Genomic DNA, 18,693 nt, shown 5'->3' with positions numbered 1-18,693 from the left:
TCTCTCTCTCTCTGTGTCTCTCGCACGTGAACTCCTCCGCGTTTGACTTGCAGAGCTGTGTTTAGCTGTTCTTAAAAATCATTTTAATTAAATAATAGTTCTATGCTTCTATGTTACCGTGTTAATTAACATAATTCTGATCATATTTCGCTCATTAAAACAGCCCGAAAACAGCCAGTTGGAATTTTTGGGCCCGATCTAACCTCTAATGCTCTCCACAGGCGCCGCCATGTTTACGACGCGCCGATGCACGTTATGCAAATCGATGTATTTTTGTAATCGATGACGTCGATTATGTCGACGCGTCGCCCCAGCCCTAATATACAATATATCAGTATGCAGTTAACAGAATTACAACTATTGAATTTATGACAAATATATATTTAGTTTTCATATGCTGTATGGAAAAAATGGCATATAATATACTATTTATAATATCCCATTCTAAATCAATAAGCATTAAATCTTTAGAAGGAGCTTGTAGAAACCAGTAAAATAAAAACAACAACAAAAAAAAACTTTCATCCTCCAACTACAGCCCTGCTTTCAAAACCACTCCCAAAACACAGGAACGTACACAGCAAATGACATAGGAGAAAGGTGCAGAACACAGCATGGCACAGGTAACATAAATTGTGTGGGGTCAAAAATTAGGTCAATTTTATAATACTTATTTGATGGCAGGTTTATTAATTTACCATATTGTCACTGTCCAATGAAAAACTCCAAACCAGCAACTTTACAGGAGAGAGAAAAAACCTTGTAAACTTTCAATGGAAGTCAATGTAAAAAGAGTTTATTCCAGATAATTTTGAAGGGTTTCTATTGGTCTGTTCATCAAGAAATTTTAACACAGTTTGTCTGTTCAAATTACGTAGTAAACTAGAAATCGATAAAAATGGAGAAGTGTTTTTCATAGGACAGAGACGATATACAAAATCCTTGCCAATATGTAATGTATGCATTCATAAACACAATGCCCCTCACTTCATCTCTTGGTACAAAATGAAGCGATTATATATATATATTTGCAAACAAAAGACAAGTTGTAATATTATAGATATTTAATAATTAAATTATCTTATCTATTAACTACTAAAGAAATCATACGCTGCCCTTTATCTGTTCTATAGCGCCCCCCAATGGTTAGAAGTAACAGCTTGTTGTGGATACAAATGAGTTTAATATGATTTGATGGTTACAGATGTACAATGTACAGCAGACCCTACAGAGTCAGAAATAATCTTAGTTACACACGTCACACATCAGACGACTTGAACCCAAGGTGAAAATGTCTCTGAGCAGAGGCTCGCTGTGGCACGGGTAACGGACACCTTTTTCATAGTCACTGTTTGTCAGTCCTTTTTTGTTTTGAAGTTAATGAGAAAGTGTATTTTTTCCACTTCATTCCATCTCAGACTTTAGTTAAGGGTGTGCTTTGTTGGAGTTAAAAAAAATAAATGACAATAAAACTTGAGAATTCAAACAAATTCATAACTCTCAATGTGAATAATTGAAAGAAACATCACTGAGTATGTGTGCACATCACCACTGTTATACAAGAAACCTTGTATCCCCATTTTTTTTATTAACAGGAGAAGGATAAATATTTTTAACTTTTTAATATAAGTCTACGTAAAAAAAAAAATATTCCAAGTGTTTTCAGAACATTTGTATTGGCCCAGTTTTTCTCTATACATTCTGACAATATGTAAATAGACATTTGACACAATCAAATCATTATTTCAAAAAGTCAAATAAAACCACCACCAAAAAATGGAGATACAAGGTTTTTGCAGGATAGCGATGAGATACATATCTTTTTCTTTTTTTTTTTAAACAAAAGAAACAGTCCTTCCGGCTTAAGCTGTGCAAGCTTTACACCACAATGCAAAATATATCAAGCTTAAGTAAAAAGAAATAGCACTTTGGCTCAGTGTTGGAGAAACTACTCCAGACATGTCACTACATACGCTACCAGCAACTCTTCACCTGGTACAGCGAAGCAGCGTGGGCAGAAACGTAAATGGTATTAAAAAGTACAAACAAATAGCCTTCAAAGTACTTTGGAGCTATTTTTACCCAATTCTTTTCCTGATTTAGATTAGCCTATTAACCCACCCACTCACTATGACTCTCCTTAGCACTGACAATGCTTTTAGAAACTAGGATGGAAGGTGAGGACAAGCACATGCCTACTCCAATACATGTAAAGTATTCGGTTCGAATCCTGTTCACATAGCTTGCCATCGGCTACCGGGGCCCCGAGAGAGCATAATTGGCCTTGCTCTCTCTGGGTGGCAGTAGATGGCGCTCTTTGCCCACATCACTCTAAAGGGCAATGTCGATCAGCACAAGGCGTCTGTGAGCTGATGTATAGGAACCGAGTCACTGCGCTTTCCTTTAAACATGAAAAGAGACGGTGGCTGACTTCACATGTATCAGAGGAGGCATGTGCTAGTCTTTACCCTCCTGGTGTTGGGGCATTACTAGTAATAGGGGGTGTCCTAATAGTGAGTTTACATGTAAATTGGTGAGAAAATGCCAAAAAAAAAAAAAAAAGACAGACGCCAGTGCCAACCAGCATCACAATGAAAGTTATGGGAGAAAAGAGCGCAGTCTACTCACGTGTGGAGTAAAAGCATGACCATTCATGCTCTCTTAGGCTCTCACCCTTGACCTTCGGGTCACAATATCAGCGTGTTGGTCTGCTGAGCCACTCAGAGCCTTTACAACTGTACTTAAATCAAGCTGAATGCAGGCTGCTGAATGAAAACTGCAGCATTAAAATTCTACAAACTTAATTCATCTCAGCTATTAGCATAGCAACGCAGCATCTCCCCAACACTGCTTAGGCTGTAACCTTCATGCGGCAGTCTGTGTGCACACTTTTTGAAAAGAAAAAATTGTGAAAAATCATGAAAGTTTTCATGAAGACACCCAATTAGTAGAATTAGAATTCAATTCAAGGCCACTCTCACGGACACAATAGCGTATGCCATCTTTATACCCATTCAATTCAGATTCATATACAACACGTGCACTGTGCAGTCTGTTTGTCGCCCCACTCCCCAGCATAGACTGGGTTCATGTTTAGCTCCCTCGCTACAGTCTAGAAGGTAGACTTGCCCATTTAGGAGCATTTAGTCTCAGCAGTATTCTAGCTTATCAAATTTAGGCGGTCCACAAACCTTGGTAACCATACATTCGTAGCATCTTTCTTTTTTTACTTAATAATAAAAAAAAACCTCTCAACTCTGCATTCAACACTGCACCATCCACCACAATGTTCTGAATCTACTTGGTCAACAGCCACTCACTCATTCAGTGCGTTTAAGAGTCTTTTTCAGAGGCACAAAATTCCAAATGTTCCGCTTCAGGGATTTTTCAGTTTCTTTCTAGTGTAACAGATGGTTGTCTCTGTATGAACTGTATAAACTCTCTGCAGACCACGACCATTTTCAACTACGTCTATGTATCTATGTACATGTAATCAATCACTCAAACATGCAATAAGATTATTACAAGGTGTCATCTAAAAAAATAAAATAAAACAATAACATAATACGGAGATATACCAGAATTGACACAGAAGCACCTTTGTTTTGGGAACTACGTTTTAGCCCCACTAAACCGAGACAAAATAAATCCCTTTGGATGTTTCAAAACAGTCTGGAAATCTCTGAAAATCACTGCTCGTCACGGTTCACCACTTTACCACACCACGGAATACCACTTGAGGTTCACAAATGAGCCCTTGACATTCAAAAGAGAGCATTGAGAGCTACATAATCTCGAACGAGGAGCATCACTACTTTAGAAGAAAAGGGTGTCAATCTGACGCCATACACCAATCATTATTTAACTTTCTATTCTTCTTCTTCTTCGTCTTAACCTTGCATATGCACTACCACATCCACAGAATGCTAGAAAAAGGTGAGAGGTCTCAAATGCAACTTGTAAAACTTCAAAATGACATCTAAAAACGTTTGATGCTAGAGTTTTACTTCCATTTCTGTCAGTTACAAATATCTGATAGGACTAACAGCATCAGTGAAATGGAAGTGAATTGCACAGTTTTGGAAATCACAGCTTGTTTAACACTCTGAACAAGGCAGACTTCTCCCCAATCCCGATTCCCTTCAGCCCTGTTTACACCTGCTCACTTCTTGAGCCTCGAGTATTAGGATTATAACTGTGTAAGGCCAAGCCATATACCAAGGTGCATTTAAAACATAAAAATTTGAATGCTCAAAGGACTTTAGTAGGGTTTCTGAGATGCATTTGAGCCACGTTTTAAACACATCAGTCTCTTTAAGACATATTCAAAAAACAAAACTCCTACCAGTAATTAGTCAAATTGTTGCACATTGAGTCAATTTGTATATTCCATTCCACAGAGCAATTATATTTTAGTCTGACTAATCGTAAACACATGTGGCTAAAATCTTAAGTCCAGGTTCTAGTCATATTAAGTGACCAGGTGTAAACAAGGTCTTTATGTCATCTGTAAAGAATGGTGACCGCAGTGGGAGAGAAAAGGATGCTTATTTAAATAAATGGATTCTTTGAGTGCTGCATAAACGGAGCATATTTGTTAGGGTGCTTTCAGACCTTCTGCCTTTTTAGTTTTGGTCTTAACCAAAATAACATGTTTGAAAGGTGCTGCGAACCACAGTCTGGACCAAGTAACCATATCTGGTATAATTAAGAGATGGTTTTGTCAAATTAGGTTGCATCTCTTTTACAAAATTGTTCTTCTATGATACTGTTAAAAGAACCCATTGTAGCAGGTCTATCGCTGAAGAGGGTAGTGTTGCATTTGAGCTGGTTTGGTATTTGATGGTGGGAGTTGGTTTAATGCAAGCTATTGCGGAAGGCTGAAAACAGTAACAGTGCCACCAGCTGAGCGTCCTTTAAGGCTAAGGCTAGGACTTTAGCTAGAGCTGGGGCTCTGGAGTGCCACCAGAGGCTGCACTCGTTGCTCACTACTGCGTGATGATGGCACCAGCACATTCCTAACCACTGCAAACCACTGCCCAAGCATGTACATATACACAAATCAGCCATAGCATTAAGACACACCACTGGTAAAGTTAAAAAAGAACAAAAAAACATTGGTTCTCATTATATGCAGTGGCGACTGTCAATGGGGTGGGATATACCCAATAAATATCCAACTGTGGCTATATCAGAGCATGTCCTGTGGGTTATTTTCTGGTATGCAGTGGTCAGTACCTTGTGAACCACAGGGTAACAGGGTCATGGGCACCTAAGGCTCAGGTGGCAGATACCATAGGACACCTTCAGAGGTCTTATGATCTCTGTGCCTCAATTTGTCAAATATATTGTGGCAGCACAAGGGGGAGGTCTTCAATATTTGGCAGGTGGTGATAAAGTTACGGCCGATTGTTCTATATCTACAAACACACAACACCTAGCCATCCGCACTTGAAATTATTTATACACATTCAGGCACACATGCTTTTTTTCATTTTAAAAATATGGACGTATGCATGTATGTACGAGAGTATCGACTTCACAATATATGCTATTGTTGTCGCTTAGGACAAAGAAATCATTCAACAACAGTCCTACAGAATGTGTGCATGTGTGTGTATCTGGAAATCTGTCTTTAAGAATACTGTCTGTCTTTTCTGATGTAACATACATTTGTGTAAATTTGTGTAAATTTGTTTAATGCAAAGCCTTGCTGGAAGCCTTCATTTTTTTTACATTTGTGGATTTCAAAACACAGAGAGTAGAAATCAGTGAATCATCCAGATGGAGATATTAGACTTCAACTCGTCCCCTACACTGTACACCAAGCTGCTACCACCAGGTCACCACCAGGTCTACCACGATGACAGTACTCACACGTGCTGTAAGCCGAGCTCATACAGACAGAAGCACGCCCCTCAACACAATTGGTCCCTCTGTAGTGGTGCCTCCCAACAAAGCCAGATGCAGCGATCAGCTCTTTTTGTTTTCTATGGATCCCCTGACAGTTGGTACAGGGCCAAAGGTCTTAACCAATGCAGTGCATGGCTGGATGGAGCTCTGAATGGATTATGATGATGACCAATTAGAGCTGGCCATCATCATTAAGTGTATGTGTGGGTACACGTGTGTGTGTGTGTGTGTGTGTGTGTGTGTGTGTGTCTTTGGGCCATGGTCAGTGAATCAAAGCTGCTCTATATTCACTCAAATTGATTAAGGTCAAAGTCTCACCTGCTGTTTTAATAGAAGTCATTTTGGCTCATCCACTTGCAGTGACACAGCTAAAGGTTATAGCACAGCTTGCATATAAAAATTGGCATTTTTAAATTAAGCTGTCTGTACTAGTATATATGTTTGTATGTAGAGTACAAAAACAAATCAAATCTAGCGCATATTAGTAATCCACTGGTCCAGAGAAACCATCAATTTCTTCATGGCAGAAGAAAGAAGCCAGTTTCAGAAGAAAAAGTAACACAGGGCTCTTCATACTTGCCAAAATAATGCACACACACACACACACACAGACACATGTAATCCTTAATGAAGAAAAGCGAAAAGCATCAACCTTCATAGGAACAGAAATGCAAGTGCACATGTATTTGTCCTTCACTTGTCTTGTTTAAAAAGGAGCGGAGAAGCTTTATGTCCTCCAGGGCTGTTTCAGAGCACTGGTAGGTAGAGTATTCCAGTGGTGTGGATGTGTGGAGCAATGCTTCGGGTTTGTTTAAAAAAAGAAAAAAAAAAAAAAAAAAAACCCAAACAAAAGAATGGGCATTTTACCTTTTAATAAGCAAATCTATATTAGGTTACCCTCTGTGTTTTTTTTTCTTATTTTTCTCTTTCTCTCTTTAGAAAGTCACATAAATATAGTCATATCTTCTTAAGTCTGATGGTGCTGACAGAAGGCTGTTTTTTTTTCTTATCATTTTATCCCACAGGAGTCCTTTCCTCAGGGTTCATGAGTGTGAACAGGGCATAGATGAGTGATCTTGCAGCTCAGGAGCCGGCCCCCTCTCCCTGCTATGTGTAGTCAGATGTGAACAAATCCAAGCGAAACGTGTGTGAGAGGGTGGGAGAAAATGTGTACATGTGTAAATGAGGAGTGAGTGAAGAAGAGTGCACGATTCTGTCATTAGCCCATACAAGAGCGTCCTGCGGCGTGGCTGTGTGAGAGCAGGAAGGACTGAACCACCTCGTCCGTGGCCTGGGGGCTGGTATTGACGTCCTCCAGTGCGTCGGCCACCGCAAACTGCCTGTCCCGCAAACGGTTCCAGTTGGACAGGATGTTGTGGTATTCAAACACCTTCTCGTAGTTGCCCACAGAGTTGTAAAGCTTGATTAGGCCTCTGTAGTCGTACTCCAGTCCACTGTAGCCTTCCCCAAACAGCTTCTTACCTAAGGGGCACAAGGTATATGGTAAAATGTTATGGTGTGGGAACAGAAGGGTAATTATGATTGTGTTTGTGTGTGTTTATCTGTAAACGTGCCAAACACTCACCGATAGCAATAGAGCGCAAGTAGAGGCGCTCAGCGTCATCGTATTGGTTCATGTCATAGTTGTAAAGGGAGGCTAAGTGCCCCACAGAGAGAGCTACTTCATAGTCCTCCTGTCCCAGCAGCTGCTCTTTGATCTGGATGGCCTTAATGTGCATTTCCTCAGCCTCCTGCAATACAAGGATCATATCGTTAAATTGGCAGAGCTAAGTACAGATGGTGTCATTGGACACATTTATTAGGATGCAATAATCATTTTATTTATTTATTTATTTATGTGGTTCCAATTGTAAACAGCAAGAGCACCAGGAGTAAAAATACTTTTACTATTGATATTTTTTTTATCAATGTGACACACTATGCAACACAAAAACAACAAAATGACAAAATAAAAAAATCTAAATCAAGGGTGTACAAAAATACATGAGGATTTATTAATTTTAGATTATGCATAAATTTCCTATTTTAAAACAAAAATTCTACATTTATTTTTGTAGTTTTAGTAAAACATACATCAAAACAATGGAGAGTTTCAATATTAATTGTGTTAATATTAATTTGTGTGTATAATAGGCTATATTTAATAAAGGTGATAAAAATGGCCAAAATCTGATATTTCTTGTGGTACATATGTATCTGTGTGGCAGTTATCGGATCTAATACATATCAGTTACACATCCCATACATGGCAATCTGACTTGGTCTCAACAGGTCAGAATTCACGTGAATATTATGTCAAGAATTATTTAAATCTAACCTTGAACTTGCGCATGGATTGATAGAGGCGGCCTAGGTTGCCGTAGTGTTTCGCTGTCTGGACGTTGAACTCGCCGAAGGCTTTTTTGGCCAGCTGTAGGGAGGAGAGGTGCAGATCGTGGGCCTCCTGCAGAAGGCGCTCTTCTGTCTCTTTATTATGGCAGTCAATGGCAATCTCCTCCAGGATCAGTGCTATGGGACAAAAGTCACCAGAGAATGAACTAAGCAGAATTCAAAACGTGCTGAAACTCTGATGGAGTGAAATGAGTGTTCTGTTCTTTCACTAAACTAAGCCAACTCCCCAGAGAGACCCATAATACCATAAGGACAAAGATACTCTGAAGTGCCCAGGGCTGCCTCCATGTCGTTCTTACAGAGATACAGCTGTGAATGAGGAGCGTTATGAAAGCTGTTGAGTGTGTGACTCTCACCTTTCACCCTCTTGGAGGAGGCCAGCAGCAGATGGTCCTCTGGGAGAATGTGGGTTATGATGTCTATGGCACGTTCTGCGTGAAATCTGAACACAACAGCAAAAGACTTGAGTAAGACTAACGAACGACATTACTCATGAAATTGGCACAATTCTGTGTTCTAGAAAAAAAAAAAACATTTCCATGAATAAAAGTACAGGCATCCTCTCTGCCTCTGAAAGATGACATGAACTGGGTTAAAGGGTAGGACAGAAAGCAGGAGTCTGTGCAACAGGTTTGCATTCCTGATAGTCAAAAACACTTAAAGAAACGTTAGTTCAGAAAGCCTCAGGGAACAGCTACATGTTTGTAAGGATGATGCTGAGGTCCTGAATAGTGTTTTCTTTGAGGGAGCAGCACAACATGTTTGAAAACCAATTTGTTTGGCAATAAAACAGGTTTATGCTAATAAATGGTACTTCCCTGAATCTTGGAACACTGAAACTTGTTTTGATCTTCTATATTTGCACTAGAACATGCTTGTAATATTGCCTCTGACCTACCACATATTTATCAGACTCTTTTCTAGCAATACAAAAATAAGAAAATACAAATGATGTCTTGTGTCTGTGTGTGCCTTTGGTCACTCGATTTCAGCTTTTAAAAACAGCATTAAAAATACTGGCTAATATATCCCTTCTATTGTTTTGTTCTTTAATACTCTAAAATATCGATATCGCTGTCTATAAGTGTGCCTGATCACTGCAGCAAACAACAAATGCTATGGCAAATGCTACTGACTCCACTGGCATTATGGAAATTTTAATTTATTTATTATTATTATTATTTTTTTATTTTTATTTTTTTACATATTCCCTTTCCATTGTATACAAACTCAATATGCCATTTCAGTGTACATTCATTTCTTATATTTCAAGGTCTCCTTAAGGTCTGTTCCTGAATGTAATGTAATGTAATGTAAATGTAATGCCAAGCTCAGACAAATTTTGTCCTTCATGATTTTTACTATATCAGATTAGGCACTTGTGCAATCATGGCATAATTTCTTGCTGCATCTTATTCGGAAGACTGGCAACACTGCTACATGCCTGAGGTCACTTCAATGACATTACATAAAATGTACACTAGCAGCAATGAGTTGATTTCCTTTGTATTCACAAGTTAACGAGAATACATAGTGGGTTTACTTTTAATCAGGCCAATGTGCAAAAAGCCCAGGTGTCCTTGGGGAGTGAATGCATGTGTCAGCCTACGGTCATCATCAGCAACATAGTAGTTTTTGTGCATTCTCTAGTAGTCTTTGTACATTCTGTATGCGGGGAAAATACGTCTTTCTACTTTCAGAATAGTATTATGGAATGTACAAAACATAGTGACACCAAACGAACCTTGAAATTCTGACCAGGCCTACGTTTGTAAATAGGAAATATTTTTAATTTTGGGAACTAAATATTATGTTAAATTAATATATAAATACCTAAATATAATGCAAATCTGTTTATGAAAAAGTATGAAAAACACTTCCATGCTAGACTTTACATTAGAATGTCACATTGTCCCAATCTCACATTGCTATTCTTCAATTATTTCTCAAAAACAGCAAGCAGAATTTTAAAGCCGATGTCCGTACGTTTTGGGATTTAGGTCCCTCTCTGGTGAGAATAGGTAATTGCACAGAGCATGTGGAAGAATCATTTTAAACTGGGCGGGTGTGATGAATCCGATTCCATGTTAGGTTCAGTCAGAAAGATTGAGCATGATTAATCAGAACATTCACATCTTCATTTTTTTGGTTTTGCTATGGGTAAATGAGCTACTGAGGTCTGAATTTCCCCTTCTGCAGTCTCCATTGCTCCACCAGCTGCTAACGTTCAGTAAAACTTAGCCAGCTCCCCTTTCAGAGGCGTTACAAGTGACATAAGTACGTAAAGATGTGTGACGTGTCCAGAAGAACACCCGCGAAAAATGACCCGTCACCCTAGTATTTAGAATAAACATATTAGTCTTAGCAGGGATGGTCGTTCCAGCACACTGGTACCATTAAACACTATATTTTAGTCTCCTCTCCACTCAGAAATGCTTCTGCTTTCAGTTTAAAAATTAAATAATATGGACTGCCACTTTAATCCTATGCTGTGTTGAGTTAAATCAATCTAAATCAATCTAAATAAATCATTCACAGGACATTTAACCAAATGTTAAAACATTTGTTAATACCAAATTATTATCAAACATAATGCAAACAAAAACCTTTGCCAGTTTTCCAAAACATATTAGACCGGACTTTACAGACAACCCAGAATTCTCTTCCCAGCCAAATAAGCAATTAGCAGGTCCAGAAATAGAGCAGGTTACTCACAGTGCATTGTCGAATTTACCAGAGCTGTACTGGTGCACATAAGAGGAGTATGCTAGGTCCTCATGCGCCGTAGCCACATGGATATTCTTCCCTCCAAACACAGACTGCCGAATATCAAGGGCAGTCTAGAAACAGAATGAATCATTATGATTAGTCACAAAAACATTTCTCAGTGGCATTTAACAGGTTCAGCAAAATTATATGGAACCCACCTGATATATGGCAACAGACTGACAGATGTTATCCACATTAAGTAGATAAAATCCATAATCTAGCAGTGTGTCTGAGTACTTTGGGTGTTTATGTCCAAAATGTTCCCTGAATATTAAAAACATTAATTAGTAAAATATTCTACATTATAAAGCATAAATAAACACATAAGTAGAGGTAGAGGTAGCTTACCGTGCTAGAAATACTGCATGTTTTATCAGTTGTTCTGCTTTCCTGAACTCCCGCTTGACAACACATGCCTACAAGAAAAAAAAAAGAAAAAAAAAAGGAGCAAAATTTAAAATAGTGTAATTATTCATTTTTTAACATTTTGTCCCGCTAGTATTAAAATGACCCAAGATGATGTAAAACTATAGCTAGTCAATAATAATTAAGCTACATCGTCAAATTAACTAAAGGAATACCTTTGAGGCTTGTCTCAAGACATCAACCACCACTTTCACAGGCAAACCGACAGTGATCTCTCTCATGGCCTCTATACACCACCGGTATGCCTGGAACACAAAAGAGCCAACAGTGTAGCTTTAACAACATATTAATACAGTATTACATAAACAGGACAGCTATCATATCTAGGTGTTCAGCTCCTTACCTCATCATAGTGACTTTTGGCGAAGAGTAGAGCGCACAGTTCCCCATAAAGGGCAGCCTTATTAGCATGGTGGCCATGTTTGGCCAGCTTGTCCATGTAAGACTGGGCCAGTTTAAAGGTCTCCTCTCCCAGGTGATATTTGCAGTTGCCATTACGCACATGAAGCAACCTTTTGACACAATTAAAAGAACAATAAGAGGAGCCAAATCTCTATTAAAGGTTTTTATGCCATATTTTAATAGACAACACTTGAATTTGGACATAATTACTGTAATACTTATTAATTTCAGCAAAATCTTTTAGATCTGACAAGTACAACTAGAAAAGAGAATAAAAAAAAAAAACTTTATTGGTTAAAAATTGTATTGTTTAACAAATGTGATCAGTATTTCCAGTTGTGTCAGCTTTTTAAAAATAACATAAAGGTGTTAAGGGTAATCAAAATGTAAATTAACAAAACAAATGAAAGTTTCTCTGCACTGAATTGCATCACTACATACATTTTAGGGTCTGTTTCCTTTGTTCCTTGTTTATGCAGTGCAAGAAAGAGCAGCTTCTAGCTTTATGCTTAAACAACCACAATGCTACTGCTGTCAATGTTTCTAAAATTAGCAGTACTTTTTTGCTTTTCATGCTGTTTTATTGGAACCCATCTCTCAGAAATGATTACTACCAAAGACGGCGTGATGTAGTAATGTGAATGCGTTTCAAAGTTCAAAGCTGAACTTAAAGCAAATTTCACCATGTGAAATGTCACCACCACTGGACGTCTGTAATGTGAAACCATTGATTACCCTACTTCAAGTGAAATATATGTAATTTTACCCTCAATGCAGTATGAAAGGATCAACTGCAAATTCTCTTACTTTAAGACATAGCAGTTGCATTTGGAGCTGTCAAAATAGCTAAAAATCCCAACCTATTTGTTACACACACAATCTGCTGATACAGAAAAACTATTTGTGGTCAAACATTTGGCCCAGCTAGTTTAACCTGCCTGAGACTACATAACATAAAAAAATACCACCATTTTTGATGTTTTAGGGGGTTAAAAAAATAAGAACACATACTTTAGGAATTAACCTTTACACTCACCTCACACAGCACTCTACTGCACGATACCAGTGCAAAACCTCATCATGTAATGTACACAACTGGAGACAGGAGAGGAAGACTTTCTCCGCATCCCCATACCAGCCGGCGTCAGACAGAAAACCACCTGACAGGAAGACAGACCCATTACTGCCAGTGTAAATAAAACTACACACCAGTTATCACTCATGAGAGAGCACAGCTGCTGACCTAGAACAAAGCCGAACTGGATGGCTTTCTCTTTAACATGAGCATCTGATTCTGCGATGTACGAACATCTACGACTGAAGGAGTTAGCCAGGATTGAAGCCACCTTTACACCATGATCCATCAGGGCTTGAAAACAGTGATGCAGGAGGTGTCTGTGGAAAGAAGAGAAATAAAACACTCACTGCAAAGAAAAAAGGAAAAATACTGTCAAGTGTTTAAAAGATTTTATATTGTTTACGTAGAACCAATAGTTCTTGGGATTCAACTAGACCTTTATGCAACTTTCCATTTACCTTTCCATGTCAGCACTGATTATGAAATTGACTTTTCCCAATAATCTTAGTACAAATTTCTATAAATACCAACATGATGTTAAATGTCCAAGTCAGCTCACATTCAGTCTCTTACACAGCAGTCCTTACACCATTGTAGCACTAAAACAGGCCCGCATTTAATAGAACACAAAAAAAGGATAAACAGACCACAGCTGGGCTCCATTGTCAAATACCTTTTGTCAGAGGCTCGGAGGACTTTGGCAAAGACCTCAAGCTCACAGAACTCCCCTCCCAGCTGGCAAAGCCGGCCTTGCTGGTAAAGCTGGAAAACAGAGAGAAATGTGAGAGTGATAACACTTATTGTCCATTTTACACAGAACGGATAACTGAGCTTTTCCCCTGGGAAAGAAGCAAAGTCAGAACACATTAGGAATCACAATAAGCACTTCACAAGAACAGAACAAGTCAACTTATTTATTTTTGTATTACCATTATTATTTTTTTATATTATCCAGAAATGTTAAGACACTCTCTGCAGTACTCTGCTTTAAAGAAGACACAATGCATGTTAACAACAAATTTGCACCTGGCACTAGTTCATTTAAATAAAGAATGGAAGTAGAGATAGACTAATCAACCAGTCTTTTAAACACCGATACCAATCCAGGGTGGGGCTAGATACCACATTACCCTCTCCAGGCAATCCTGGTAATGCATTATCAATTAGAGCTCCTTGTTTTGCGCCAAAAGTGAAGAGGTTTCTTCTCCAGTAAAATTTCCATTTCAGAGATTTTTGTTGTGTATGATGAGTGAGGTAAGAACTAAATGTATATTTGCTAATATCAATATACACACTTATAACTTCATGACTAGACACCCCGGTATAAGTAACAAAAACAACTAAAAATAAACTTAAATTTTATCGTAGTGCCTCCACTTTGGACAATTGTTGTAATGCCATTGTCACTTGGTCCATTTCCAGCATACAATTAATATGTCAGCAGGTATTGGTCATATTAGCTGATGCCGATGAGAAAAAAAAAAAAAAAAAAACACTTATGGTTTGATATTGATATAATCCTGCACCTCCAAATATTGAAAGTAAACGTAATAATTCATAGACAGTGAAGTAGAGTTAGATGACCTTTAAACTTGATGTGAGAGAAAAAAGACACACAGAACTGACATAATTTTTGTACTAACTTCCACTGAAAGTTAACAAGGTTTTTTATTTTCTCTAAAGAGGTCAGTTTTGGAGATACTAGGGTTTTGCCTGACAGTAGCAACTGAAATTAGTTTAGTAGTTTGTTTGTCCCTTTTCTCCCATAGTTTAGATCTGCCAGCTGTTAAGTAAAGTGTATCAAAACAACCAAATGACCACTGAACATTGAGAAAACATAAGTGAGCATTAACTCAAAAGAGCACATGGTAACATGTGTCACTGGCCTTTTAAAAGATGTTCCTTACAGCACTCTGTCTGGTAATTTAACTCATTACATCTCTCAGTGACAGCTATTGCACATCCTGAGAGCATCACAGAACATTGTGTGAAAATGTGTTCATTTATTTGACTATTGTTTCCAGAATGTTGCTAGGTGAGCTGGTTTAGTGCTGGACAAGTGTAATTTAGCTTCTACAGCTTCTGTTCCAACCATTTTAACTATTCAATTTTTTTTTTTTTTTTTTTTACATTCTAAATAACTGACATGATTTCTAAACTAAAAATAAAATACAATTTGAACTTTCTATTTTGACTTTTGATAAACTGATCATTTGTATTAGACGTTTCAGAGCAAGGAAGCACCTAAAACATGCATAAGTGGTCCACCTGTATGCTCAAATGAAAAAAATATATATTGTTTTAGTAAGTTCACAACAAGAATATAATCATATGAACATCCAAATATACTTCTTTACATATAATTGCAAATATACATATTTTTATTCGTGGCTCAATTGTTTATCTCATTGTAATGGGTGTATATTCCCTTTGTAACATTATATTAGAAATAAAAAACAAATGAATACATAACAAATAACGTACAGTATGGTATGGTTTAATAACCAAACATTGCCATAGAGGATTAAAATATTTAGTCATGTGCCCTTTATCACACAAAATGACTTGTAATACATTATTTTGTAATCAGCAATCTTGAATCATAAAATTGTTTATGGCTGCTTTCATTTAAAGTAAAGAAGGTATTTCCCCTCTCCTGTACAAATAATTGATAGATTTTACTACTTTTGAATGTACATCAATTCAACAAAACAAATAACTGCATTGAGAAATGCAGACATTAATAAGAGACCACTTAAAAATTATGAGTTTATTTAATTTTACCAAACTGCAAACCTCTAGAATATAATCTAAAGGAAGATGGACGATCACAAGTCATTAAACCAAGCTGAACTGCTTGAATTTTTGCACCAGGAGTGGCATAAAGTTATCCAAAGCAGCGTGTAAGACTGGTGGAGGAGAACATGCCAAGATGGATGAAAATTGTGATTAATAACCAGGGTTATTCCACCAAATATTTATTTCTAAACTCTTACATCTTTATGAATATGAACTTGTTTTCTTTGCATTATTTGAGGTCGGAAAGATTAAATCTCTCAGTGACAGATATTACACATCCTGAGAGCATCACAGGACATTGTGTGAAAATGTGTTAATTTATCTGACTGTATTATTTGAGGTCTGAAAGCTCTGCATCTTTTTCGTTATTTCAGCCATTTTTCATTTTTTGCAGATAAATGCTCTAAATGACATTTTTATTTGGAATTTGGGGGACATGTCCGTAGTTAATAAAATAAAACAACAATGCTCATTTTACTCAAACATATACCTATAAATAGCAAAAATCTGAGAAACTGATTCAGAAACTAAAGTGAGCTCTTAATTTGTTCCAGAGCTGTATGTTACATCAGGATTTTAACCTTAAAATATAGTCATGTGTTTCTTTATCGCAACAAGAAAGAAACAAGTATGAGATGCTGTCCGAATTTATCTGATCCCATTTTGAATTTTGTATCAATATTCAGACATAGGCATGAACGTATTAACCTAGCTAGGTTAGCTAATTTGAGAGGAAAGGGACAAACAGAACTGACAGTGACAGCTGGTTAGAGCTAGCTGAACGAAACAAAAAATTCAAATAACTATCTCAACGTTAGTTACAGCTTTTACATCATAACGCAGACGTGAGTAGCATTATTTAGTACTGAACCAAGCATGAACACAACAAATAGTGAGCTGACTTTGCTGCAGGTCAGAAAATGACTGACTTAACCCTAGCTAACGTTAGTTAGCTTAGCTCATTTGTTGACACTAGCCAGCTGGCCAAGTCAACTTGGATATTTACCTAGCGTTAGCTAGCTATACTGAGATAGCAGCTTTAGTTTAGTTTTATTAAGACAGACAACCAGTCTTTAAAACTCAGAAATTTTCAGAATGTGACACGTACAACCCTTTGCATACTAAAACTTCACCGCTGTTATTCAATAAGTGAGTATTAAAACACACACATTTACTGGCGAGAACTCTTCGTTACTATTAACAAACCGTAGCTAATCTAGTTAGCTAGGTTAGCTAACCTAACGTTAGCCTGCTGCTATAGCACCTCTAGCTAGATAACCTAGCTAACCATCTCCTCTAAAGTGTCTGCGGGTCAGTTCTGGCTCTCGGACGCCTCTCGTTACCTTATAATAGACATCAAACTGGATGTTCTCTGGCAGGGAGCGTATGTCTCTCCGCGAGCGGCTGTAGTTGTCCACCACGGCTGATATCGCGGTGTTGTACAGCGTCTCGGGGATCCACTCGAGCTCCACAGCGGCCATGTTGTTTTCCTTCTCCAGATCCAGCTGCTCCCCCTGCGCCTCCTCCTCCTCCGCCGCCGCCTCCGCTACCTGCCCGCGGTACAGCGCTCTGCTCCGGTCCTCTTCATACACCTCTCCGCCCAGAGCCCAGCACTGATCGACTGTCGTTCGGGTTATGAATCCAAACCCGTTATAATCTCATCTTTAAATCTCTCTGTCTCCCTCCCTCTCTCTCTCTCTATCGGACTCCCCCTCTCTCTCTTTCTGCTCGACGCAGTGACGTACAGGAGTCGACGTGATAACCAGGGTGGTTTCACCCGCGACCCCTGTCGACCAGACTGCAGAAACTCACCTCTGCAGAATTAGATCAGCACATTCAGCGCTTATCTTTGTTTTCACACTGAAGTTTAAGGAGCGCACCAAAGATCTTTGTGTGAAACTCCTACATCCTTTTATCATCACTTACGTATCGATGCGTTTTCCTTAACTTGACGCTGATTGGTTTTAGAAGGACATGCGTCTGACGTTGGCGTGTTGACAATTCAGCGGGTGGTTCATTCGGTGGGAAGCCTTTCCAGGATAAGGATAAAATTAATGAACAGATTAATTTCGTCTCCATTGTAATGTTGCTATTGTGGTTTTTATACCAGCAGGAGCAACTGCAGGCATAGTACTCTAGATTAGGTAAAATTCGCCAAACGACCGTGTTTGTCCTGAAGCAACTGTATCCACGGCTCATTTTTCCTGATTTTCCGGTTATTGGTTATTTTTCTTCTTCTGTTGCTGTTGTTGAGGAACGCCTGCTCAGCTTTATGTAATTGGTCCGAAATTTCGAACCATCCAGAAAAGCGCTTTCACACTGCAGGCGAACCGGACCATGGTTTTAGAAGATCCGGACCGAGACCACCTCTTATGGTCGGTCCAAAATCTGGTTCTTTGGTCCGGACCCTGGTTCGCGGCCCCTTTCACACCTGCTACTTTGGTTCGGACCAAACTGAAAAGTCCGAGAATCCGGACCAACGAGGCAGGTGTGAAAGCACCCTCAGTTTCAGAAACTCTGTGTCTCTTCTTTTGTCCAAACATAACACAGCTGCCCAGCCAGACCACATACATAAAATTCTGTCTTACAGAATTACAGAGTCTTACACTCCTGGACAAAACGAACACATCACCCAAATATTACATATGACATATTATGAGACTGTTGCACTAACTGTTCTAGTTTATAACTAGCATTGACTGACAGGCAGGTAGCTAGCATAAAAATTACCCATATATTCTGTTGCTAGCCTACCTAAATTTTACATTTATCATCAGTGTTATACGGGTTATTAAGTAAAGTGTGGGCCTAAGAGGTTAAACTCTCATTTACAGTGATCAGTCGATGTCCACTTCTGTTAAAACAGCCCAACTAGAGTAAAAGGTATTCTTGGT

The 18,693-nt window shown here is 38.4% G+C and overlaps 1 protein-coding gene across 1 annotated transcript; it reads right to left on the bottom strand.

The window, feature by feature from the left end:
• Positions 1–780: 780 nt before the first annotated feature.
• appbp2 (amyloid beta precursor protein (cytoplasmic tail) binding protein 2) lies at positions 781–17,605 on the bottom strand. Its single transcript, XM_007245949.4, has 13 exons — positions 17,143–17,605; positions 13,674–13,762; positions 13,166–13,317; positions 12,959–13,082; positions 11,864–12,032; positions 11,676–11,765; positions 11,443–11,510; positions 11,253–11,358; positions 11,041–11,165; positions 8,682–8,767; positions 8,252–8,442; positions 7,499–7,664; positions 781–7,395 (listed from the first exon to the last, which is right to left on the bottom strand). Exons 1-13 carry the CDS (start codon positions 17,278–17,280, stop codon positions 7,133–7,135), a joined length of 1,767 nt encoding a protein of 588 aa, XP_007246011.1. The 5' UTR covers positions 17,281–17,605; the 3' UTR covers positions 781–7,132.
• Between the last annotated feature and the right edge of the window lie 1,088 nt (positions 17,606–18,693).

This window comes from Astyanax mexicanus, chromosome 18 (genome assembly GCF_023375975.1).
Source record: "Astyanax mexicanus isolate ESR-SI-001 chromosome 18, AstMex3_surface, whole genome shotgun sequence".
Lineage (NCBI taxonomy): Eukaryota > Metazoa > Chordata > Actinopteri > Characiformes > Acestrorhamphidae > Astyanax > Astyanax mexicanus.
The sequence above is the reverse complement of the archived record's forward strand: the minus strand, read 5'-3'. Positions and strand labels throughout refer to the sequence as shown.

Excerpts from the sequence above, each read along its gene's own strand:
- appbp2 (XM_007245949.4), bottom strand. The coding sequence starts at position 17,280 with ATGGCCGCTGTGGAGCTCGAGTGGATCCCCGAGACGCTGTACAACACC. Across the intron at positions 12,033-12,958 it reads GCAGTAGAGTGCTGTGTGAG|GTTGCTTCATGTGCGTAATG; the intron begins GTGAGTGTAAAG and ends TTGTGTCAAAAG. Across the intron at positions 11,511-11,675 it reads TCTTGAGACAAGCCTCAAAG|GCATGTGTTGTCAAGCGGGA; the intron begins GTATTCCTTTAG and ends TTTTTCTTGTAG.